The sequence below is a fragment of the Rhodnius prolixus genome, unplaced genomic scaffold, assembly GCF_049639745.1.
Source record: "Rhodnius prolixus isolate KJV_2025 unplaced genomic scaffold, Rpr scaffold_2, whole genome shotgun sequence".
Taxonomy (NCBI): domain Eukaryota; kingdom Metazoa; phylum Arthropoda; class Insecta; order Hemiptera; family Reduviidae; genus Rhodnius; species Rhodnius prolixus.
This window is the reverse complement of record NW_027411592.1, coordinates 33,851,953-33,878,877: the sequence shown is the minus strand read 5'-3', so window position 1 is coordinate 33,878,877 and position 26,925 is coordinate 33,851,953. Positions and strand designations below refer to the sequence as shown.

The 26,925-nt window shown below is 33.0% G+C and overlaps 2 protein-coding genes across 3 annotated transcripts in view; one reads left to right on the top strand and one right to left on the bottom strand.

The window, feature by feature from the left end:
- The window catches only part of GABA-B-R2 (gamma-aminobutyric acid type B receptor subunit 2), an 802,816-nt gene that overhangs the window by 458,233 nt on the left and 317,658 nt on the right, over positions 1-26,925 (top strand). The window lies entirely within an intron of this gene.
- LOC141449534 (uncharacterized) lies at positions 2,909-14,618 on the bottom strand. The gene is made up of 3 exons (XM_074119082.1): positions 14,537-14,618; positions 4,161-13,006; positions 2,909-4,076 (listed from the first exon to the last, which is right to left on the bottom strand). Exon 2 carries the CDS (start codon positions 12,893-12,895, stop codon positions 6,350-6,352), a length of 6,546 nt encoding a protein of 2,181 aa, XP_073975183.1. The 5' UTR covers positions 12,896-13,006; positions 14,537-14,618; the 3' UTR covers positions 2,909-4,076; positions 4,161-6,349.

Here is a 26,925-nt window from a genome sequence, read left to right as displayed (position 1 = left end):
TAATTAAAACTGTCCAGTAGGACAGTTGTGTAAGGGTTGGTCGTCAAAAACTGCATAAAATAGCGTAATGTTGAAAAATATTAGATTATTTAGGTTTGCCTATTTAAAAACTGATTAATTATGAATAAGACCGATTTTTGTTATAAATCCAATTGAAAAAGTGATTTAGGTGATTTAAGTGATTTATTTAGATTTAAAAGTGATTTTGAATGCATACCTTATGTCGTTTCATGAATATATTTGTATGTCAATTACTGGTCCCACCCCATGTCAAACACTGGTTCCACCGAAAATTCGGTATGTCAATTACTGGGTCATTGACAAATTTTCAAAAAAAATCATTTTTGGTTGACATAAAGATCGAATTTACTGCTTTTAAAATATTAATAAAATAAAATACATCCTACTGGAGCGGTACAATTTTACAACCTTCACCTGGAGCCAAAATAACGGAAGTTATTCTACCTTAAACTCGAATTTTTTCTTAAGCAGTCAATTACTGGTCCCTTCACCCTACTTGGTTGAATATTATGTCTTTATTTTAAATTATTAAAAAATGTCAAGAATAACTTTATTACTTTAATTTTTTATGATTATAATTAGCAATTGTACTTAGTATATTGTTACTGATTGATTAATCGTATACCTAGGTGATAATGTAATTTTCTAAAACCAGAATAGTAACAATGACAATACAATAAATAGATAATAGATTTATAAAGGCGTACATTTCACCTAAACGAAAATTTATTGGGAATGATCTCAGGGGAAATAAATAATAAGGAAAGTGGTGCTTTTGATTATAATAATAAACTATATTTAGCGGCGCATATATTTATCCTCACATTGCTTGGTAGAAGAGTACCAAGTTATTTTATATACTCCTCTTCCAATTGGCTCTTTCTTGAGGTTCTGGTTATACTGCTGTGGGGGAGAGAATTGGCTCTAATTATACGGACATTCCGGTGAATTCGAGAATTCGCTGATCTAAATATTTACCTTGTTAAGAGCAAGTAAGAGCAATGAGTTTCTTTCAGGAGGTTAACAAGAAAACATTTCAAAATGGTGGTTGGGTTTTGAATTATTTGTTAAGCGTGTATTGATAAAGTAGAGGCAGCGTCGTTAAGGGGAGAAATAAGAGGTCCGTGAACTTGCTGCACCACTTAGCCTAAGAGCACAAGCTAATCCGCCCTTGGAGAATATATGAGAGCTCCTCGCCACGGCCATTAGTTCACTAGCATTCCAGCTCACCACAGTTTGCTACCACTTCTCCAAAGAAGTTTGTTAACGTCACGCTATATGTCCAGTCTGAGTGCGCATGTTGCCTCATTTTATACTCTCCTTTTATTATTACTGTTTAGCTGCCTGGATAGTAGGATCTGGAAAGACTCATTTGGTATCCACACTCCCGACGGAAAATACCAGAACTGAACAGGAGAGACTTCTTGGACCAGACTCAACACATACAAAGCTGACGATCACTTCTAATTGTCTAATAGGATATACGAGTAGTTGGGATTCCACAAACCCACTAACATTCAGAGACTACTTCTTACTACCCAAAGCCCTCAAACGAAGTGTCTTTGTTCCTTTCTACTTTCCCAATAATGCCCTCCATAAAGACCACGAAGCACCTTTCCTTTCCCAATTTAACAACTAGTGCAAAGTAAACAACCTAAGCATCTAGCCCTCGCTTCCAATTCCCACTTGACAACCAACCACGTCGCTTATTACAGTGACGGCCCCGTGATCTCCTGTCTTGACCAAGCCCCGTATGCCAACTCTTGGATAGTCCAGCAACAGTTTGCGTCTCTCATCGCACCTCAGCGAATGTGGCTATTAGGTTTCATTCTGTACATTCAATTTCAGCAAAATGCAATAAATAAAATTTATAAAAAATGGTTTAGTTAGTGAATTAGTGATATTCTAAGTACAAATTTTATTCTTCGCTTGGAAATCTCGTTGTGGCCTGACATCAAAATTCCTCATTCGGAATTTATCAATTTACTAATTTTTGTTTCTTTGTGATTTTCCTGAAATCATTTCAAAAATATGTCGCTCTTACAGAAAACTTACTTGAGGCATTGCTGGAAGTTACTATATCATTGTAGAAATCTAAATATAATAACAGTGAAATCAACAGGTTCTTCCTGTATGAGATTATTACTTTGACAGAGTCCAACATTTTATACATCATGTAGCCGAACTAAATAAGAGGAATAAAAAGTTCCCGGATTATACGGAGCAATCCGGCAATTTTGATGAAATGAAATTATTTAAATCCTTGTTAATTTTCTAAATGAACAAATTACGGTTATTTAAAACTTTGATACGTTCTATAGTAATTTATGTATCCGAATTATGGGCTCTAAATTCAAAATGCACAAATGTTCTCCTTATATTTGTAATACAAATTTACGGACCAATTTATGAAGACTAAGAATGGATAAATAAAGACTGTTTGAAGCCTTAGAAAAGGACATAAATATTATCAAGTTGCATAATACGAACGAATTGGAACATTATCTATGCAAATATATCCCAGCACCTTGACTATTTCTAGAAGAAGACGAAGGCCGAGAAAGTAGCAGCTGCAGGATGTAGAAAATTATTTGAAATTCCTGGAGGTTAACAGTTGGTGAAGTCAAGCACAGGGATTTAATTTAGCTGGATCGTAATGGACGATAAGTCCGATTATGGACAAGTAGAACTGCTTGTATGTGGTTTTCTCAAAAACGGCATCAACTATTAACTTTATTTAACAAAAACTTACAGTTTAAAAAGTTAAGTATAAGGGTTGATTAAACGCCAAAAGGTACACAAATCAGTAAGTACCCATCATTTCATTAATACTTCATTGATATCATTTAAGTAATTTTACTGTATTTTTCATTAAAACTTTTTACTGTAACTTTTCATTAAATTTTTTAGATTTTATTAGATGACACAGACCCTTATGCTGGCCATTTCATTCATAATAATTTTTTGTACAGCGAGGAGACTCGCTTCATTTAATTTAGATTTATTTAAAAAGGAGGTATCTAACTATTAATGCACAGGGTTTTTAATGAAACGCTATTTAAAATACTTTTTAAAAAATGCATTCACCGATTTATTTTTCTTGACGTCAGATTTATTTATTAAAAAATTTATTACATCAGTAAGAAGCTAAAAATCATTGATTTATGTTCATCCATTGATTAAATTGGTTGGATACACTTTCATATACTTTGCCAAGTATAACATACTTCGTTGAAAATAATAGATAATTAATACTTAACATGGTTTATTAATATTAAATATTATAGTTATCTTTAATTACACTTTTAAGTTGATTACTTACATTTGTATATATATGTTAAACTTATATTATAGATATAGATATAAATATTGATATACTAGGGGCGGGTGTTAGTCTAGTGGTGAAGATCGTAGCTTTGTAATTGAGAGATCCCCAGTTCGAATCCCGCGAATGACTACTTTTTATTTGTTAAAAAAAATTGTTTACAGAAAAGTAAGAACTTTCGCCCCCTTCCGCAATAACTAAGTGGTAGCTGGTCGTTAAGCCCGCCTGAAAAAATAGGCGACTACTTTACTTCACTTATTACAGAGTACATACTATATACAGTAATAATTAACTACATATAATAAAGTATAATTAAGGATATTTTTAAATTAATTTATCCCTAGATGGATTACTCTGAATGTTATGCACATATATGTAAAATAAAATAGACAAAGATATTTAAATTTTTCAGATGGTAATTATTATTAAAGTGCTTTAATAATTATTTGATAACAAGAGGTCTTTGACAAGTACTCAATAAAAGACTACATTCAATTAAAGTTTGCAAATGAATTATAATTACAAGTATTGTTTATTTGTTATTAACTGCATAATTTGTGCTCATATCAACCCTTATACAACTGTCCTACCGGACAGTTTTAATATTCTGCTGTAAGAAGAATTCAAAATTCAAATTATTCTAACTCCGTGATTCAGATTTCAGCAGTAATAGACCAATTGAAACTGTCCCTTTTCCATTTGAATGTGATGATTATTCAGACAAAAAGGCCTAAAAAGAAAAATCACAATAACAATTTGGGTTATAGTTAAAATAAAGTGCCTTTTGATAACTAATTATAACGATATTACTCACATTTTAATATTATATAAAAAAATTATTATGAATGAAATGGCCAGCATAAGGGTCTGTGTCATCTAATAAAATCTAAAAAATTTAATGAAAAGTTACAGTAAAAAGTTTTAATGAAAAATACAGTAAAATTACTTAAATGATATCAATGAAGTATTAATGAAATGATGGGTACTTACTGATTTGTGTACCTTTTGGCGTTTAATCAACCCTTATACTTAACTTTTTAAACTGTAAGTTTTTGTTAAAGAGATTTTTGTACCTTTTGGATAGATTTATTTATAGTTTTATAGAGGGTTGCAGACAATACAATATTTACACAGCATAACCATTTATGAATATATCCTCCCTCTCCTGGCTCTGCGTATAGTTAGCCTTTAGATCCTGAAACATAAGTAACTCCGACGGACCCCTCATCCTTTCTCACCTGGGCTTGGGACCGGCTTGGCGGACTTAGTCCGTCAGTTAGTTTAGTCACATATAAAAAATTAAAGTACAATATATATATAAATAAAGAATAAAATAATTATTTCTAAACAAATCTTTCACAGTGTGGACAATTTTTTTTATTTAATATTATAAATTGTTTCTTTTGAATTAGTTGTGTAAATCTTCTTACAACTGCATCAAACATAAAATTAAATTCAGTTAATTAATAAAATTTCCTTCGTTATTTAGAAGAAACAACGAGCGTAATATTCAAAAAGTTACAAGAAGTGGAGTGCAATTCATTTTCATTATGTTATTAATTTAATTGCTTATGGGGATCAAAATGTGAAAGGTTCATTTAAAGATAACTAAACATCAAAACCTTATAAATAATAGTATTTAATTATTGAGTGATTTTTGTAAGTAGGAAACTCGCTTAGCCCTAGTCGTTTGACCTTTTGGCCAAACTAAGAAAAAAATTTAAGAAAATAAAATTAGAAAACTAATGCAAATGATATATACAAATTTAAAACATGCAATTAAATAAAATAAAGAAAATAACTTTTAAGTATCTTAGGATATGACATAGAATTTGTTTTATTCGCAAATATAGATGTAAATTACAATTGATTAAATTTCATTTTCTCCTTTTATGTTACTGTTATTGAATTATATTTGGCCTGATTAAATACAATAAATTGCAAAATGGGAACTGACATCGAAAATAAAACAATAATTTATTTCAAGACGGGTGGTTGACTTGAGACATGGAACCTTACCAAAAACTATTCAAGTTATTTATTAAAAACTAAAAAAAAAAAAATGTACACAGTTATTGGATCTCAAGTGAAATAGTATAAAAACTTAAGTGGGCATAATAAATTTGCAGTCACTTACTATTGTGATAGTATGTGAGGACCAAACAGAGGTATTCATTGCGAAAAACATATTCTATGTAAAAAAATGTTTCACTTCAAAAAACAGAAACATGCACAAATAAATTAATAATATCAAATAAAATATTTACAGTCAGTCAAAATGTCTGTTATCTGCTGGCTCTCTAACGGCTAAAATTCGATATAAAATTATTTTGTTTTACTATAAAAATAGATTTTTTTTAAAAAAGGACGTTACGTTATTGATTTTAAAAATAAAATGTACGCGTCTTTTAAACCCGGATTAAATTTAAAATTATAATTAATAATCTCGTCATTTAACAAAGTCCACGAATTATTTGGACTTTTTATCGCGCAAACGTAGTGACCAGAGTTAAGGTCCGAACCGTAATGGTAAATCACGGACGAAAGTGTGAAATTAAAACCGTCGATATTAATGTTATTTTCGTCGAAAGAGTGGATTTCATTTAAAACACGATTCTCTTGATAACGCTTTAATATAACTATCAGATAATCCGATACCGAATTTAGTTTACTACGAATATAAATTTTATTTTCCCCGCATTCTGAACAAGTTATATCCGATAATTTATAGTCGAATAACGAGTGAAAGGTAACCGGCTCGTTATTTTGGAGAACCCCGAATTCTAGAAAGTACATTACTTCAAGATTAATGGGAACGTCATCCCAATAACTATTACAATTAAAACACTTTCGAACGAATTTAACCGTACAATCAAATAACCTGCAAGGAATGTTATTTTCTGTTTTTAAAGCGGATATTACGAACAATAGAAATTCTTGGGCGTCTTGCTGAATATTTGCGTTAAAATTGACGTCACTACCGTGAGCAATTAATTCGCGGAGTCATTTGGTATTAGGTTTTTTGGCACCTCCAGTTATTCCGGATGTTAAAATATTAAATAATTCGAAAGTTACACTCACTTTTTGGTAGTTATCGCGAGTTTTTGGATCCGGAAAAGTTATGTTTATATTATTGACGAGGTTATTCGTTAGGTTAAATTTAACGGAATCTATATTGGCCAAACACTGTGCAACAACATTCGCGTAACATGAAACGCCGTCAGAATTCGGTAAGCCAAATATTTCCGTTTTTGAACAAAGTTCGCGATTAACATGCGATTGAAGAAGGGATTCTTTTTTGGATAAATTGATGGTGGGGGAAACGCAAATATTATTATTCGCAGTTTGCAAACGTGGTGATTGGGTACTACTATTTAAACGACGGTATTCATTTATCGCGTCATTATCTACTTTTATTTTTGAGAAATCGAAATCAATTAAATACAAACCGTTTAAATTAGTGACCCGCGAGAGAGCTACATAGTGCATGCCCGGTGCAAACACTTCTTTACCTAAACTCGTGAACAAACAATCCAAGGTTAAGCCTTGTGATTTGTGGATGGTTACCGCGTACGAAAGAGTCACCGGAAATTGTTTCCTATGCACGTAAATATTTTTTACTAACTGAAATCGCGCTTTTACCCTTTCTAAAGGAAAGGGTTTGTTATTCACGATAATGATTAAAGAATCTACGATTTTTCCTTTAAATACAAACCGTTCAACTGTACCTATTGTTCCATTTACAATTCCGCTAGCAATATCGATATTTCTTTTAACCATTATTTTCGCGCCAACAAATAAATTTATTGTTTTAGATAAATTAGCCGTACGGGAGACGTCTTCTGAAATTTTATTAATTATCAACTTCAAATCTTTAGTTTTTTTATTCGATAATTTAGAATTATAATCAATTTCATCGATACTATCTATTGTAACTATTTCTTTCGCGAATTTATCTGAATAAAGTTTATTAAAAGTTGTGCACTGAGCTTTAGTCGCGAAGAGACATAACGGATTTCTACCGGAATCGAGTAATTCTTTATAATTTTGAATTACATTATTTAAATCATTATTTGGCAAAACACGCGAGTTTAATAGTGCAATATCTTCTTCGCAGATTTTACCCGACCGAATGTTGAGCAAGGTATTTATGAAACCGCTTTTATCATTTTTCTGTCTTACATTAATTTTTAATTCGTCATATTCGAACATCGACCAAAGATCAACAGAACCGATAGATCCGAGTTTGGATTTACATTCGATGCGGGTTAACTTTTTAAAAACTTGATTACCTTTAACGGGCTGCAACTGTAACAAATCACCGAAAAGTAAAATATTGAAATTACCGAAAGGTTCATTATTTTTAGCAATTTCTGTCAACCGAAGATGAATATAAGCGAAAACGAGACTCGAAACTAAACTAATTTCATCGATTATCAATAATTTCATATCTTTAAGTACGTGTCTAATCGCCCGACAACTTTCGATGTTTAATTTATTATATTCGGCGGTTTGTTGGTGCTCTACCGGGAGCGATAAAAGCCGGTAAATGGTGACGCCATTTACATTATATGCAGCCAAGCCGGTCGGAGCCGTTATAGCCACCGAAATAGTGTCTTTCTTAGGCGGAAATGTATTGTTAATCCAAACTTTTAACGCTTTTAAGAGATACGATTTACCCGTACCGCCTACACCAGAAATGAATAATTTTATTTGACTATTGCATTTATTATTACTTTGGTCGATAAGTGTCTGAGTTATTTTATTAAAAATCCGGCTTTGATCTTCGTTTAAATTAAATTTATTATCGCGATCGTCAATACTAGTATACATCGCCGCGCAAACTTCCAACATCGCCACATCTGCATCCTGCACTTCTCGGATAATATTATCCTCTTCTAAATTAATGAAATTCTCTTCTTTGAATTCCGCAATTTTAGTCTGAAGTTCTTTGATTCCTTCTTCAATCATAATTAATTTATCGTGGTAAGTCATGGCCTCTTTTAATTCCGCGGAATAATGTTCAAACGCTTCTTGGTACGTCCGAAAACCTTTTAAAATATCCGATTCATTTCGCCACGGTTTAAAAAGAAGTAAAAGGGAATGATAATATTTATTTCGGTCTTGTTCTGTATTTAACGTTTTGTACATCGGATGTTGAATAACGTAAGGTTTTCCACGCTTTCTTAAAATAACATTATTTTTTAATTTTATTCGGTTTTCGGCTTCTAATTGATCGCGGGAATAATCGTAATAACGACAGAAGTCGTATAAGTTTAAATTTTCTAGATCGTCGGGTCGATTCGGATAGTAGTCGTCTAGCCATGACTTCAAATATATATCCGTGGAATTAGCCGGCATATTTTGTAGTTGGTTATACGGTTTTAAACATCGTTTTCTATTCTCGCGAAACGTAGTGCTGATGTACCTCATATCTTCCGATTTACCGTACAAATGATGCCCGAGTAACCGGTCTATTGTTTCGTATAACCCGATCTGCCGATGCGTTAATTTTTTCAAACCTAAACTCCACAACGCTTTTCTATTTGATTCTTTACAAATATCTGCCCATAAATCTTCTAATTCCGTTTTTTCATTTTTAGATATATAACTAGTTACGTAAATTACTAATCTCAAATCTCCGTCTTTAACAAATTGCACGTCAACGTTAAACCCGCCGGAAGCTAATAGAAGGACAGGGTTGTAGTCGTTAATGCGAACCTCACTTCTCTGCCTAGGCAAGTCGTAAACACGTTTCGGACCGAAACCTTTAACTCTAGACGCGATTGTGGAAATTATGTCATTAATTATCAATTCGTCGGTAACTTTACGCGGAAATCCAAACCGACATTTAGTATACATTTTTTGTTTAACGCGATATTTTCGTTGGCAATACGAGTTACACTTATGCAATTGATATTTCCGGACAAACGAGTGTAAGATAGGGGACTCTAAAGGATCCGGTAACCGAGCACAAATATATGTGTTAATGAAATCGGCAACTTTTTCGAAAGAATCATTATTAATTCCCGGACTATCCCGAATCCACAATAACATGTGGTAATGCGGCGCCCCCCTTTCTTGATATTCTACGCGCCAAAAATAGTGTTCCACGAAACCTAATACCGGATTTATTTTATCGTTTATTAGAAACTTGAACATATTTCGGATAAGACGGTGATAATATCTACACACGCTTGTCGGATCTAACGCACATAACTCTCCGGCGGACATTTTCTCCACGTTAGGAACATCTTTATTAATTTTGACAATATACTGTAATAATTCAGAATGATCATATTCTGCACATGACAAAGTTACAAAAAAAGTCGGCGCCCCAAAATCGCGTGTCATGGCATTGAGTTCTTGGCGACGACGTTGCCAATATTCTTTAGTACCCCGTAACGAACTAAATAAATTGATTAAATGTTGTTCCAACTGTTCATCGTTTACGGTAACTTTAGTTAAAATATCATTGACCGTGTACGGTTTGTACGCGCGAACGTTTAACAAATGTGCAATCGCCCCGCCTAGGTATTTAAATTCACTGTCATTTAATAGATGAAATAAATAACATGGATCCCGCCGAAATCGCCCGTCTTTATTCAATATTCGCGTTTTACGATACTCAGCGTCCGAGAGAGAAATAGTTCTATTTATGTCAAATTTTCCGAACCTGCCTTTAGGAAATAAATGCGGAAATGTTAAATAATCTAAATTTTTATCAAAAACCGACACGTACTCTCCCTTCATTTGTTGCATTTGATACGATTCGATTTCGCTCGATTCAACAGCGTTCATATTTATCGGATGAAGGGAGTGAAAAGTATAAAATCCGGTTTGGTAAAAAGTTTTACTATCTACTTTTTTTATGGATGCCCCGGATACATCCTTAAAAGTATATTTATTTCCTATGTTTTCGTTAATATTCGGTAACAATTTTACATTTAGATTTACGTTCGCGTATAAAGGGTTAATTTCTTTTAAAGCGGCAATCGCTTTGTAAATTTTATTCGCGCTCACTAAATCTCGCCATATTACTCGGTTTTGTGTAGGTACGCCATTAACCAGTACAACCACTTCATGATTTTGGGGCAGTTCGTTCGGAAGTAGGTCCACGTTTTTCTGCAAAGGGAGGGGTAAATAAGTGACGCGACCCTTTAACCCTTTAAGTTTTTCGCTGACCGCAATTTTCCCTTTTTTCGGCTGGAGACGAATAACACATTGGAACGATTTAACTAATTGGGTCAGCATTGTTTCGAAAATATTCAACTTACCAACTTCTTCTGGCACTAGATCTGCTTCTAAACAGTTATATGCGGCGCGTCCGGGAATACAATTTTGATTTAATTTTTGTGCACAGTATGTACAAATTTTAATATTATCCGAATGAACTTTATCATAATTTTTATTAATATAATTAATTATAGCTCGCCACGATTTATTATCTTTATTTTGAAATTTAATAAAATCTTTTAAACCTTCGTCGTAAAATAACATATCGCAACAAGCGCAAAAGTTCTCCGGAAAAGAAGAAACTTTACTTTTTAATGAAAACAAGTTTTTCTTATATTTATTCAAAATATTTATTTCGTTAGTATCGCAACTAGTAGAAGGTACATATTTCTTAAATTTGTTGGTGTCGATTTTAAGATTTCCGAGGCACTTTTTTAAATCATTAACCGACCGTAAAATAGATTCGACATTATTTGCTTTATTTATACAGAAAGTTACACGATTAATTTTGAAACAAAGATTACGCATAGTGTATATCTGGCTTTTTATGTTCCTAAACGCGGTGTAATGGACCGATAATTCCGAAAGAATTTGCAGAAGCGTACTGCATTTAAATATGCTGTCGTGCGAAGCGCAGTGTATGGTGTGTCCTTTTTTATTGAGATGTCTGTACCGACATGTATTCGCAAGCTTTTTGATTGACATTGTATTCATATTGCTTTTTACAAATTGTACTAATTTGTTTAAAATAGAACGCATACTTTGTTTCGAAAATTTACACGTAATGCCGCAAGGCCATTCTACTATATTATTATCTTTAGTAATGCACTTTTTAAAATTGTGTCTGTTGACGAAAACGTGCTGGCTATCAGCCAGTAATATTTGACCGGAAGGAACAACGCTGTAGGAACTCTCGTAGAAGTACGGTTCAGAATGTACGCTATGTTTCTGCTTACCTCCGAATACTTTTACGATATTTTTGGGAGTTAAGCTTTTAATTTTATATATGTCAAACTTATTAACCGCCTCATCTACAACGGCTTTTAATTTATTGTTTAGATATCTAAAGAAAGGATGAGCGATTCCTATTAACGTATTAGAATGTTTAATGAGGTAATGAAGCATAGTGCGTTTAATTTTACTTCTTACACCGCGGTGTTTATTGAAATTACGATCGCGTTTTAAAGTTGCCCACAATTTGTTAACTAGCGCGCATTCACCTTGAAATGTGTTAATTTTTTCCCGAGTCTGTATCCGTTTTTTGAGTAAAGTCGCGAATGAAACCGAAGGCCTGTTTACATTTTGACGGGACAAAAAATGCCGAATATTCCTTTTTAAATTAATAACAGCCCGATTTTTCTCGTCATACCTCTTTTGTCTGGCAATGACTTCGTTTCTTTTCTCCCTATTGTATTGTTTTTGCGCTTTAGTTTTTTGTTCTCTGTTTAATCTGTCTTTTTTCTTCTGTTTCTCTTTTATTTTCAGTTTATGTTCTAAATTATACTGTCTCTGTGTTTTTTGTATTTTCTCCTTGTGGGCTAAATTATACTGTCTCTGTTTCTCTTTTATTTTCAGTTTATGTTCTAAATTATACTGTCTCTGTGTTTTTTGTATTTCCTCTTTGTGAGCTAAATCATACTGTCTCTGTTTCTCTTTTATTTTCAGTTTATGTTCTAAATTATACTGTCCCTGTTTTTTTTGTATTTCCTCTTTGTGAACTAAATTATACTGTCTCTGTTTCTTTTTTATATCCTGTTTATGTTCTAAATTATACTGTCTCTGTGTTTTTTGTATTTCCTCTTTGTGAGCTAAATCATACTGTCTCTGTTTCTCTTTTATTTTCAGTTTATGTTCTAAATTATACTGTCCCTGTTTTTTTTGTATTTCCTCTTTGTGAGCTAAATTATACTGTCTCTGTTTCTTTTTTATATCCTGTTTATTTTCTAAATTATACTGTCTCTGTGTTTTTTGTATTTCCTCTTTGTGAGCTAAATCATACTGTCTCTGTTTCTCTTTTATTTTCAGTTTATGTTCTAAATTATACTGTCCCTGTTTTTTTTGTATTTCCTCTTTGTGAGCTAAATTATACTGTCTCTGTTTCTTTTTTATATCCTGTTTATGTTCTAAATTATACTGTCTCTGTTTTTGTACAATACCTTTGCGATTTTTAGCATAGTACCGTTTCTGTTTGGTCGCAGTGGGGGTAGTTACGATAGAGTAGTTATCGAGCTCAGCAGTGCTGTCAGTAGTCTGTCTAATTTCCGTTACTAACTTTTTAATAATTTGTTTTCTTTTACGATATTTAGAAGGCATTTATAAATTCATATAAAATCGTATTTAGAAATTAAATAATTAATAAAGAATACAAATTATACAACTGCCCTTCCGGATAGTTATAATACTTATCCTGTATTTTCTTCCAATCTGAAAAATAAATGTAATTTTTTTAGGCTCGCAAAACGAAGTAAATTTAGTGTAATATTTATAAATTTCCAAAAGTAATTTCATAAATTTAAAATACTTTAAGGAAATTTATAAAACAAATTTGGTGGGAATCCTTACACTACTTATTATTCTCAAGGATTTAACTCTTAAAGATTCTTTAAACCCGGATCTTTCGGGACAAATTTAATTCTCACCAACATAAGAGTTTGTAAAATCGTACATTCTCTGAAATATAACTTTACTTGGAAGCCTACCTCAAAACCCTCCACAAGATCTGCCCTAAAACTAATTATTCTAGAAAAATGATTTAAGTAAAAAATTGTAGATTTAGTGTGCAAAGTTTACAGAAAATCCTAGAATCCTTTTTTTAGAAAAATCCCAAAAAGTGAAAAATCCATTGAGTAAAGAGGTATTTCCGGTAAAATAATTTTAATTTATGTAATTTATCAGTATTCAAGAGATAGAAGTATACATAATCTAGAAATGGCACTTTAGAGGAAACACACTTCCTTAATAGAATTTTCCAGGAAAATATATTTCTAATAAAAGTTACAGATTTGTATGTTTGTAATCACTGTACACAGTTTAAATAAAATCGCACGATGTATATTTTCTCACATCACTCAAAATATACATTTCCGGTGAAATAGAAATATACAATTTGTGAAAGAACAGGACAATCTTAGCATTATGTTTATGGTCTACAACAGACTTCATTATATTAACAGGGATTAAATATTTAAGTTTCATTCCTGACATGAAGCAATGAGCGGAAATGCCTCTTTATTGTAAAACTTTGGTGGTTTCCGGCTATATTTCCGAGAAAATTCTAAATTTGAAGCAACTTTTAGTCTGTAAACTGTAGTAAGAGAAGGTTTAGTGAGTGTTCACATTCTCCTCTTCTCTCCTTACATGGCAAAATTTTTTTTTTTTGTAAATTTTTTTAATCAGCCACTACAATTGAATTATGAGTAACTTTCCGGTTAGTGTTTTATCTAAGCGGAAGTGTTCCTTTTTACCGTGATTACCGATTATAGACTTTCTTTCACTTTACTAAAATTAATTAATAAAACGGTACTTCCGGTTACTGTTTTTGGTACCTTTACTAGTACTCTGCATCGAAAATTCACACGATTGGAATGTTCTCCTATCAGCAGTCAGCAAAAGCAATACAAAATAAATTTTTCATAAAAGAAGAGTTTCTAAAAAAGTGGGATTTCAGAAAATGTACCAATGAAAAAATTGAAAAAAAAAGTTATTGAATCTGAATTTTAAAATGGCCATTAGGTGAAAATTATTTCGAACTTATGATTTAAATTTAGTTTAAATAAACTAAATAAGCAACAGTATTAAATACAAACTATCAATCAGAACTAGGCTTACTTTTCGGCAGTTAAGGAATAATAATTAATAGGAACATAACTATATACCAACACCCTAGTTCGGCTAGTTTCTTAATTCAATTAAATTAATATGTATGAATATAATTAAATGCAGATATCTACTTACAAATCAATAAGATGTATGAAGAGTTTTCTAGTAAGAAAAAAAATAGCAAAAATTGGCAAGCACCTCTTTCAACAAAAGCTAAAAGACGTTTGAATTAGATTAAACCTTTATTTCAATTATCTAAAGCCTAAAAAGTGGTGGTAGGGGGAAGTCATGCCATGATCTGTTCGAACTTGATGCAACTTGCTGACTTAGAAACAAACATACTCATGCATGTTTATTGTGCACGTACTGGAAAGAGTAAAGTCTAGTTATATTTAAGTTTATATACTATATGTATATAAATCTATTATTATAAATTAAAATACGTAGATCCACTTTCATTTATTTTTTCATAAATTTTTTTTTTATAATTTTTGCATTTGTCTGTTTATAATCGAACCTAATAATAACATTATTGCTTATTTCCAATAACATTATTCCTTATTTCCAATAACATTATTGCTTATTTCCATTCCTCGACAAATAAAAAATAATACATTTAAAAAAATCAAGGAACACTCGCACGACTTTGCCTGTGTACGCATTAATATTTGTTCGCAATTTTCGTATTAACATTTCCTTGAAACTGAAAACTTGAAAAAAAAAATCGTTAAAAACAACCAAATGTATTCAGTAAAGCGACACTTCCGCTCTATCTATTTTCTTTAAATGCTTAATTTTACTTTCATATTGAATTCATCTTAACACTACCGCGGTAATCAGGCCACTCTGGAGGGAAACTTGACATCACGAGAGAGGTTGGGAGGGAGGGAAAGAGACATAAGAAAAGTTATACATCTACTCATTTGCAATAAATTTTCTAATTTTAAAGAAAATCGGTGGAGCCATTTTCACGAAAATCTCAAAAAAATACCCCCAAAATACTTTCGATGTTTTTCTAAAGTTACTAAAGTGGTTCCTAGTGAGAATATTAAATTTGGCCTGGCGCCTACATCCTCAGATGTGGACGTTCCTTAAACGAAAAAATGAGGTTTATTTTTATCTCAAATAAATATTTACTAAGTCACATCAGCTAAAAAGAATTGAACATTTTATTAAGCCATAGATTTTCCAGGGTACAAATCCAATTATTTTAGGGGGGAGGAACGTTTAAAATAAAAGTACGAAATGTAACATCTGTAAATATTATTACAACTAAAAAAAATACCTAACCAATAAATGTGTTTTTACAAAATTAAAAAAAAAAGCACGAAAAGTCCATTCCGTAAAGTTGCATTCACGGTTCACAGTTTCTTTACATATTTTGCTTACATATTAAATTTCAAATTGAATGGCAATTCATTCATGTAAATCGGTTATAGTCGATAATTTGAACGATTGCAGTACTTCTTCTTAGTAGGTGTAAGAGCATGCGATAATGTCACATAGGGAAGCTTTATCCACTTCTACTTGCTAAATTGTATCAAAATTGGCCTATAATTTTCAGTCATTATTAGTAATAATAGTTTTATATAGAGAGCCTTACTAGCATGGTGCCAACCCCTCTCCTTATGATGCACAGCATCAAGACTTTTAAAATGCAAATCTATGTAAAATTTCGAAATAAATGACCTTTCATTCATGAAAATAAGTTCACGCAGTGATAATATGAAACGATTACAATACTTCCCCTTAGTAGGTGTAAGAGCAGAACGTCGCTTTAATGTTACGTAGGGGAGCCCTAACCCTTTCATTCTGCCAAATTTTATCAAAATCGCGGTAAGATTTACAGAGTTATTAGTAATAATAATTTTGGAGGGGGCCTCACATACATGGGGCTAACTCCTCTCCCTTTCGATGTACATCGACGAGACCCCCAAAAGGCACATCTACATAAAATTCCTAATCGAATGATACCTCATTCATGAAAATCGGTTCACGCGTTTAGGCGCTACGTTGTTTACAAAAAAGGTAACAACAACAACAAGAACAACAACAAGAACAACAACAAGAACAACAACAAGAACAAGAACATTTTCTGAAAATGCTGTTTTGGCCTATTTTCAGCAACGTATTTCTCGAAATCTATTAGATCTGAGTTGTTGCAAAAAATTACAGTCATAAAGAAGGATTTGCTGTATATTTTAAAGAAAATTTGGGAATTTTATCTTTTATAGAAAAAGAGAAATAAATTGTCAAAGTTGGGTGTTTTTCAACGTTACGCTTTTTCGTGCAGTTTTTGATGGTCAACCCTTATACAACTGTCCTACCGGACAGTTTTAATATACTCTATTACTCTATTTCTATCTATAAATAAGGGTTGATCATCAAAAACTGCACGAAAAAGCGTAACGTTGAAAAACACCCAACTTTGACAATTTTTTTCTCTTTTTCTATAAAAGATAAAATTCCCAAACTTTCTTTATAATGTAGGGCAAATCCTCCTTTATAACTGTAATTTTTTTGCAACCACCCAGATATATAAATAAGGGTTGATCATCAAAAACTGCACGAAAAAGCGTAACGTTGAAAAACACCCAACTTTGACAATTTTTTTCTCTTTTTCTATAAAAGATAAAATTCCCAAATTTTCTTTATAATGTAGGGCAAATCCTCCTTTATAACTGTAATTTTTTTGCAACCACCCAGATCTAATAGATTTCGATAAAAAAGTTGCCGAAAATGAGCAAAAACGGCATTTTCAAAAATTGTTGTTGTTCTTCTTCTTGTTGTTGTTGTTGTTGTTGTTGTTGTTGTTGTTGTTGTTACCTTTTTTGTAAACTGCGTAGCGCCTAAACGCGCGAACCGATTTTCATGAATGGGATGTCATTCAATTCGGAATTTTATGTAGATGTGCCTTTTGGGGGTCTCGACGCTGTACCTCGAATGGGAGAGGAGTTAGCCCCCTTAATGTAAGGCCCCCTCCAAAATTATTATTTCTAATTACTCTGTAAATCTTGGCCCGATTTTGAAAAAATTTGGTAGGATGATAGAGTTAGGGCTCTCCTACGTAACATTAAAGCGGCGATCAGCTCTTACTCTTGTTAAGGGAAAGTATAGCAATCGTTTCAAATTATCGACACGTGAACCGATTTTCATGAATGAAGTGTCATTCGAATCGAAATTTTGTACAGATTTGCACTTTAAAAGCCTCGAGGCTGTGCCTCATAAGGAGGGGAGTTTGCCCCACCCAAGTAAGGCCCTTTCTAAAACTATTATTACCAATATTTCTATAACGCTTATTCCGATTTTGATAAAATTCAGCCCGAATAAGTGGTTAAAGCTCCTCTACGTGGCTGTGAAGTGCTATCACGCTCTTGCACCTACTAAGAGGAAGTACTGCAATCGTTTAAATTATCAATGAGTGAACCGATTTAAATCAATGAATTGTCGTTCGATTAAAAAATCTTTGCCTCTTTGCTCTGGAAGTACTGCAATCGCAGTTTATTATTCTTACTCCTCTTAAAAGGAAGTACTGAAATCGCAGTTTAATATTGCTATTTAAGTACAAATACCTTCCTATGGTATTCAAAACGCTTTTTCAAAAAAATTGTTATTGAGCATGGTTTGGGGGACCGCAACTATAATAATTCTTTAAAAAGATCTCTCCAGTGGTAGTTACGGTTCCGACTTAACACCTTATCAGGTTATAATGATAGAATTGCTCATTCCAAATTTAAAAAAATCTGTAAAGCAGATATGTAACTTTGCAAAATAGACGAAAAGGAAAACCTATCCAAAAGGTACAAAAATCTCCTTAACAAAAACTTACAGTTTAAAATGTTAAGTATAAGGGTTGATTAAACGCCAAAAGGTACACAAATCAGCAAGCACCCAAAATTTCATTAATTCTTCATTAATATTTAAGTAATTTTACTGCATTAATATTCATTAATATTTTTTAGAATTTATTAGATGTCACAGACCCTTATGCTGGCCACTTCATTTATAATATTTATTTGTTATAATTATGATCAATCACATATACGTACATGCATGTTAAAGTAGAAAAAGACAAAGTTAGAATAGGCTACTGTCTTGAATTCGTCTTACCGAAATATTCGTGAGCACAAATAACACACAGTTAATAACAAGTAGATTATTCAACAATTATTGTTTCTCAATTGTAATTTAATTTAGTCCCCCTAATTTTACTTATAGTAAAATACTGGTATAATTAGCTGTCCTAAAAATATGCATATCTTATTTATTTTATATTACATATATACAACATTGTGGGATGAATATCTAGATTGAGAATATAATTGAAGAAAACTATATTATTTGCGATAAAGCCAGATAATTATTACCTATTATTATAAACGTTTGACTACTACATAAAATAACAATTACTTTAATCGAAGAATGAACTTAAACCGACGATTTTTATTTAAAAATAAAAATAAATAAATAAAATCATTGATGTAAGTTGATGTAAGAATTTTTTAAAAAAGGTTTTGAATTTTTTAGCCTCATAATTTTTTTTTATTCTTTATAACGTTTTTCTTTTTAACCTGTAATTAACAGTTTAATTATTATAAATAACTAGATATTACAGTCAATCTACAGTGCTACTTGAACATATATTTTGTAGACGAAAATGGCCAGCATAAGGGTCTGTGACATCTAATAAATTCTAAAAAATATTAATGAATATTAATGCAGTAAAATTACTTAAATATTAATGAAGAATTAATGAAATTTTGGGTGCTTGCTGATTTGTGTACCTTTTGGCGTTTAATCAACCCTTATACTTAACATTTTAAACTGTAAGTTTTTGTAAAGGAGATATACTCTATAAATACGTAGATCATAACCTCTTATTTGGGAGATTTTCCCAGCAGAATTAGATTTAGGGCAGTTATTGGATAAGAGGTTGGAGTAACTTACTTTAAAATGCCATTTCATTGTTATGGACTTTTCTATCAATAATGGATTTATATTTACTATTTCTAAAATTTTACTTCTATTGGTAAAGTTTTAGGACTTTTTTTAAAAAAAATAACTACTCGGAAGTCATCCAAACTTTGTATTTAGGGGTAGATCTATGAATGGTTAGGAATTTTTTTTAAACCAATTCTGTGGAGGGTTAATGTTTCTAACAATTAAAAGCGGAAGTCTGAGAATGTAGGCAATCTACAGGTTCGAAACTGAGATCTGTGGTTTCAGAAAGTCGTGTGAGTGTGACGTTACATTTTTTAACTGTGAAATTAATAAAAATATTATTAACACGTTGGGGCGCTAATGACCTTAGCTGTCAATGCGCCAAAAAAAATGTAAAAAAGTAAAATTAACCTTTTACTGTAAATGGCAAGTTTATTAATTAATTAAGTAAAAAAAAAAATACTTTAAAACAGAGTAACATCATTCTTTCAGGACGAGCTTAACATCCATCTAATTAGGAGCTAGGAATGTGGGAGAAAAGTATACAATCTCCTCGGCATAAAGAGCTTTTCCGGCAGACTTGCTCTAATGCTCTCTTCTTTACGTGAAATTATCATTTTCACTTTCCTAAGTACAGCAATCCTGTAGATTTTCCATTATGTGATTTCGCAGAAATTATGTGTTTTGAATTTTCAGATTACGACGAAGTGATTTTTAAATACTATTCTATACATAAGGAGTGTGGCCAGCATATAATTCCGTAACACAGAAAAATAGATTTTAATTTTTAGTTTAGTTCTAGCTCGGTTTTGGTGCCACTTAGTAAATCACTATTTTTGTATTTATTGATTTCTTGGTAACAGCTCCAACCATTCGAGACTACTCGTACGTAGTTACATACTTGTGGATGTATAAATTTTATAATCTCTCATTTCCCAGAAAAATTCATTTAAGGACATTTTGGAGAAAGAATGGGGAATTTCTCTGAGTGGTTGGTGGAGTAAGCTGCCCTCTAAAGTGCACATTAATTCTCTAAATAACAAAAAAAAAAAATCCAAATTTGACGAAAAACCAAAGTGCTATTCAATTTGGCTTAATGTTTCGAAGGTGTCCGCAATAGAAAAATAAAATCGGAAGAATTTCCGAACAAAAATTAACGCATTATTCTCTCGAGATACTGGTATATCACCAGGATTACACTACTATTACCAAATGGATGCTATATCTCTAGTTTGGACCTTGGCGTCCTCCAGAGAGAACTGCCATTCACGTCTACATCCGGCTTTTTCTCTCCAACCTTACATATCAATCCTCCTGAGGCTGTTCTCCACAACATCCAACCACCTAGACTTCCTCATAGTCTTTTTCCTCCCGGCTTCCCTGCCGTTGTGCTCTAAGATAGTCTGGATTCTGACATTCTCTGCACATGGACAATGGGATAGGTGGACGCTGAGAAAATAACATCGAACTAATACGCCATAAGTTGAGCCATCTCCTTATTTATATAATCCTACCCGGATAGCCCTAATTGATTTTCCAAGCACTTGGTGTTTAAACATTGACTCTCAGATTCAAGAGGACGAAGTGGTACCTAACTGTTAGATTGTAACTGGACATATTTTTAGGTTATATATGATAAAACTATTATACTGGAAGCCATCTTTTCTTAAATCTTAAATTAATCTTATCTTAAATTTTGCTTCTTAAGTGGCAATGTTCATACACAGTGCTGGTGAACCTTTTTAGTCTGTGGAGTTTTTAATTTGATTGGTTGTTTCACTATTTATTATGCATCGGTTGTATGAGAACGTAAAGAAAGAATCCTTGCAATTTAATCAATGTAAATTACAATTTTTCTTAAAATTGTGTAACTCATAACAGATAAAATTAGACAGATTGGTGTTTGCTCTCCAGCAGAAAGAATTCCATGGAGACATCCCAAAGTTTCCTTTTGTGTTTAAAATTCTGCATCTAATTGCGTTATCTGCTTAAAGTATTAGTAACTTAAAATGCAAATAACGTAACCGGTAGGGTACTTTAGCGTAACAAAATTTTATGATTTTTTTTTTCCCAAGCTTCTAAGCATAAAAGAAGCAGTTTTCTTTTACTCCAGTATTCATATTCCACTCCCTTTTCGACATAATGTTTGTTTACTTTTATTTATTTGATTTCTTCTTGTATGTAAATGGAGCTTGGCGAGTCAGTATAATGGTACATCTTTCTTTTGAATATTGAATTTCTATCCATTCAAGAGCAAATTTGTTTAAATAAAAGCGCACTCGAGAAAGAAAACATAAAACCACTTCCATCTATATTTCCTTAAGTTACTTTCAAACAATTTCCTTTACGATTTACTGTCTTCTTTAGGTAAAATTAGGGGGAAACCTACCCTCATTCCAATAACCTTCTTCGCAAATATTTTTGTCTGATTTTTCTCAAAACATGGCCGTTATTGATAGATATATTGTAATGGATTTGAGATCTAGATATTGATGTCCCGTTTATAATTTTTGCAAACATTCTCTCAGAAGGAGAAATATTCTCCAAGTATGCTTTAGGGAATTAAATTATATTTATAATTTCTTTCACGTTTTCTCCTTAAAGATTACGTCTGACACAAATCTTTATTTACTTTTGCTTTCTATCGTACTCACTTCCCGCAGGGGGAAGTGGATTAGCCACTTCTTCAGTGTACTTGGCGTTCCTGCGGATATCCTAGCCTAACAACATGAACATGAGCAACATATACTGTTACACCCCAATACATTTACACAGTACACATAGGACATAGTCATCTGTATAAGGAGGGGCTTATTAGCTCGGAACTGTTGTGCAGATTTTGTCAGGATGTGGAGGAAACGGCCTCTCACTGGCTGTTCGATTGCGTTGCAATCGAATGATTGCGCTATGAAACCACTGGATCTTTGAGACCAAACGAGATAGCAGCGCAAAAAGAACTAGTAGGGAAAGTCCTCAACCTCTTTAGTAGGAGAGGAGGTTTCATCTACTAGATCCAGAAGGGGAGGGCACAATAAGCCTACTACTACTTTTTTTTTGTGGCTGCGGTGACCCCGCTAATCTAATCGTACTAACTCTAAAAGTGATTCAGTATTTAGCTTATTTGAGCTAACAATAAATTTGTATCCATTCTCAAAATGCGAACATGGTTTTACACATTTTATTCCATATTAACGAAAAAAATGAAGCTCTTTAATTTGATGATGATTCTTTTGTGTCGTACGGTGGACAAGGACTGCTTTGATACAGGTAGAACATTGGACAAGGATCATTTTGGAGTTTTCTAGACTGAATATGTTAGAAAAAGTGACACTTGTTTTACTATTCCAGAATGAGAAATGTTCCTCTTAAAGGACATGGTGCGGTTTGTTTCAATTCAGTATCTTCAAAAATGGATTTTTTTTTTTTTTTTTTTCATAGGATCTGGATTGCAAAATCTAGTCGGATGAGTGCAGAAGAATATTCTCCTAAATATTTGATAAAAATATCTTAATTTCGAAAAATTTGGGGCAAGGATTCTTTGGTGACTGGAAGTCTGATTTTGTCTGAATCTTGTGTCTTCATGTAGGTCGACTATATTGCTTAAAATATTTGAGGCATCACAGCAAATAAATAAATAAATTTTTGAAACAAATAAAAAGTAGCCAAACACGGGGCACCTGAAGTAGGTCCCACTTAACAGTCCACGCACATAACCCTTCATCGAACCCTCCCACTTGTTATATTTATGTGTGTTAGTGTGTGTAAGAGGATGAGAGAGGCTTCGTGAAAGAGAAAGAGATCACCAGTTTTTTTTCTCCTGAACTCTGGAAACATCTGCTGCAAGTCTATTTTGATAGCCGAGTGATATTACGCTCTCATAAATCATTTATAAAAACCTCTTTGATGAAAGAAATATGATGCTACTTTTTGTCAAAAATGTTTTAATACAAAAGGAAAATCTGTTCAAAACAATATTTTATTCATAAATAATTCTGTTGTTTTTCACATTCATAGTTTTCTCGCCCGCACTAATCTCTTGTTTTGTAAACACAATGTACACGTTCGTATGTACAGAATTTCCACGTGTACAGAACAACCAACGATGTCGTCCTGTATTCTGTTGTCCAGTTAGTAAACAAATTGAAGAAGAGTGTCTGCGAGAAATCTGGATAAGTATCCAATGATTCAATGCAACTACACAGTAGCTTCAATCTAGTTGCTTCGCTCTTGAGCGATTCTAGTTTCAGTTGGGTATCTTCGAATTTCCTTTGCAATGCCAGCTTGATGGCAAACAATATTTTAATGGATAAAGGTTTTCAATTTAGCTCAAGGCCTTGGCTAAAATGGATGAAAGCCCGAAGATTTCTCGAGCCATTTCTAAGTAATCTCTATAATTAACTGGTTTCTTGCACAGCTAACATCCTAGACCCAGCAAATAGCAAACTTAGCGTTCGGAGACTAAATTTGTCGCCAGGCAAGTGCGTAAAGACCTTGTCGTTGGACACGAAATGTTGTTCAAATTTCCCTTTGTTGCTCCAACTCTGAAAGTTTTCGGCTGAAATCTGGTGAAGCGAGGAGTCAAGCAATGTGAAGCGAAGAATAAAGTTGCATATCCTTTAGTGAGGAGTGAAGTTTAAGCAATCTCTTCAATTAGAATACATCTCTAAAACTTAGGCGTTTTGCGCATTACCAAGCAGCGAAGTGAAGGTTCACGTGAACATTCAGGGAAAGGAAATAACCAATGAAAAATTTTTGTTTTATTTATTAGAATTTATTTACAATATAATCTGCTAACTAAAGTCTTATGTAAATTGGCATAGGCAAGGCTTTGGTCTTGAACTGGCTTAGAGATCTCCCTATCTCCTTCACACACTTCAACTGTCAGGATGATACTCAGAGTTGGTTGGACTTTTATGGGATTCATGTGCGCCTAGTTTGTTGTGGAATCTTCAGTATTATTGTGTTATGTCTAGCGAAGTGAATTTCTCTTGCGGGGATGAGAAGGATGGCACGGGATAGGGATCGATGGAAGCGTTGGATTGGGGCAGCTTCTCCACGCCTCACGGCATGGCAAAGGAGATAGGGAAAGAAGAAGAAGAAGTCTAGCGAAGTGAATGTTAAAGTCGTGTTTCAAACACAGTAGGGGCATTGCATGATCATATGTAGAGTTTTGTTCTTTCATGACTTGCATTCGTCTGGCGTGTCTGTAGTTTCCTGAAGTGAAGTCCGTAATTCCTAATTAAATTTTTTATGGCTCTATAAACCCACAGATGACCCTTTTTTTCAGTTTTGATGGTTATAAAGTACGTCAGCAAAAAAGAGCCACATTTTCATCTAGAGATGAGATTACATTCCAAGTTTGTACCTACTTAGCCATCTTCTAGTTGAATGTCTTAGCGAATGTCCCGTATCAGAGGAGATACTTAATGTCTTTGTTCTCTGGCGTGGTGAGCATCTATACCGAGATTGTCCAGGCAAAATTACGCAAAATAACATTATTAAAAATTACATAATCAATAAAAATTCCGACGCTACTGTGACTAAAAATAAGTACGAAATATAAGGCAAAGAAGAATACCCTGAACTTCAATCTCTACAACTGATCAGGGAAAAAAAAACAGTCAAACATTTACCAAAAATATAACCAGATGAAGAATTCTCGATACAATATCGAGATGTAATGAGATCAAGAACTTTCTTAGAGGATGGTTCAACAGGTAAAAAAAAAAAAAAAAAAATTCATTTGACAGCTGACAATGACGTGTACCGATCAGTGGAAAGGAAACTGCAGACCAGAACATACGCACGTACTGCACAAGTTATTATTCAATTTACACGAACTGACCGATAAACTTCTGACTCGTTACAAACCAAATCACAGTCTAGCAAACTGACTATAAAAGGTGCTCGTGATTGCATAGATATGCGCTACTTCTGTCACTGACGAGTAATTAATAAAATAGATAATATCCGATCAAATCATAGATTTTTAGGTTAATTTCATACAATCAAGAAAAAACTCTTTCAAATTTTAACAATGGTTCTAAAACCATCGTACTTTTAAGTTCAACAAGGGCATCTTCCGTAAATAATACTGACGAGAAAGTTGAGCTACAAGGTAGAGTCCACAGTAAACCGATGCAAACTTATATTTTCTGTACACTGTCTTTCATTCATTGCTGTATTCATTAGAAGATTCTTGGGCACGTTAGATATGTTACAAACAATAAATACTATTGGCAGAGATATGTGTATTTGGTGTGAGTGAGAGGACTCTGCAAATTGGGTGGAAATAAGAAGGCCGCCGAATATCGGCTCGAAACTGGCCAGCCGACTCGAAGAAACACTGCTAGAATCACTAAAAACCTCAGATATAAAGAACTTCTATAAAAAGAATCTTCTCAGTAAATGGGTTAAAATTTCCTCGATTTCTATAACCGTAAAAGGGAAAATTCTACTGCTCCATACAAGTTTCCATTTCAGTAAAACTAAGGTTCCACTGAAGCCACAGAAAGTAGAGCATTTTAGCATACCGTAGGTTGAGATTTAACCATAATTACTCACCTCACCATTTAGTACTTATCGGCATCCAAGTAGACCTTCCTTCTCTTGTGATGAAGAATCAACTGCTGATGTAAATCACATAATCTCGGCCTGCAGCAAGTACTAGCTATATACTATTCAATTTGGCTTAATGTTTCGAAGGTGTCCGCAATAGAAAAATAAAATCGGAAGAATTTCCGAACAAAAATTAACGCGTTAATCTCCCGAGATACTGGTAATCACCAGGATTACACTACTATTACCAAATGGATGCTACAACCCTAGTTTGGACCTTGGCGTCCTCCAGGGAGAACTGCCATTCTCGTCTACATCCGACTTTTTCTCTCCAACCTCACATTATCAATCCTCTTGAGGCTGTTCTCCACAACATCCAACATCTAGCCCCTCAGATATGCAACCTCAGCATCCAAGTAGACCTCTTCATTCTCTTCTGATGAAGAATCAACTGCTGATGTAAATCACATAATCTCAGCCTGCAGCAAGTACTAGCTTGACGATATTGCAGTCGGACTGTCCATTTCCGATCAATTTAAACACAAATCTGACTCACCCAAACATTTACCCAGATTATATAACTACTTAAGGACTAATAAAATAAAATATAATAAACTTTCACGCATCCTTACTAAAAGTGCATATTACAGATACATAGATCACCCACTATTTATGTAAAGGAAGACCAGGGAAGTAATGGCGAATTTGAGGGGAAGTTGAGGCCAAAACAAAAATCTCGGTTTAATATTTTTCAATTTTTTTAATAATTACATTTAATATTGCTATTAGATTGAAAAACATTTTAAGTGTATTAATATTGATTTTCTAAATTTCATTCTCATGTACGAGTTGTGGCAATTAAATTACGAGACTATTGCTGTAAAACATTTTATTTTAAATTTATACATATTTAGTTATTGCCACCTTCAATATAAACCCCTCCCATGCAAATTTTGACTTTGAGGAACAGATAAAAAGTCACATGGGGCCAGGTCAGGCGAATAAGGCGGATGGCCTAAAACTGG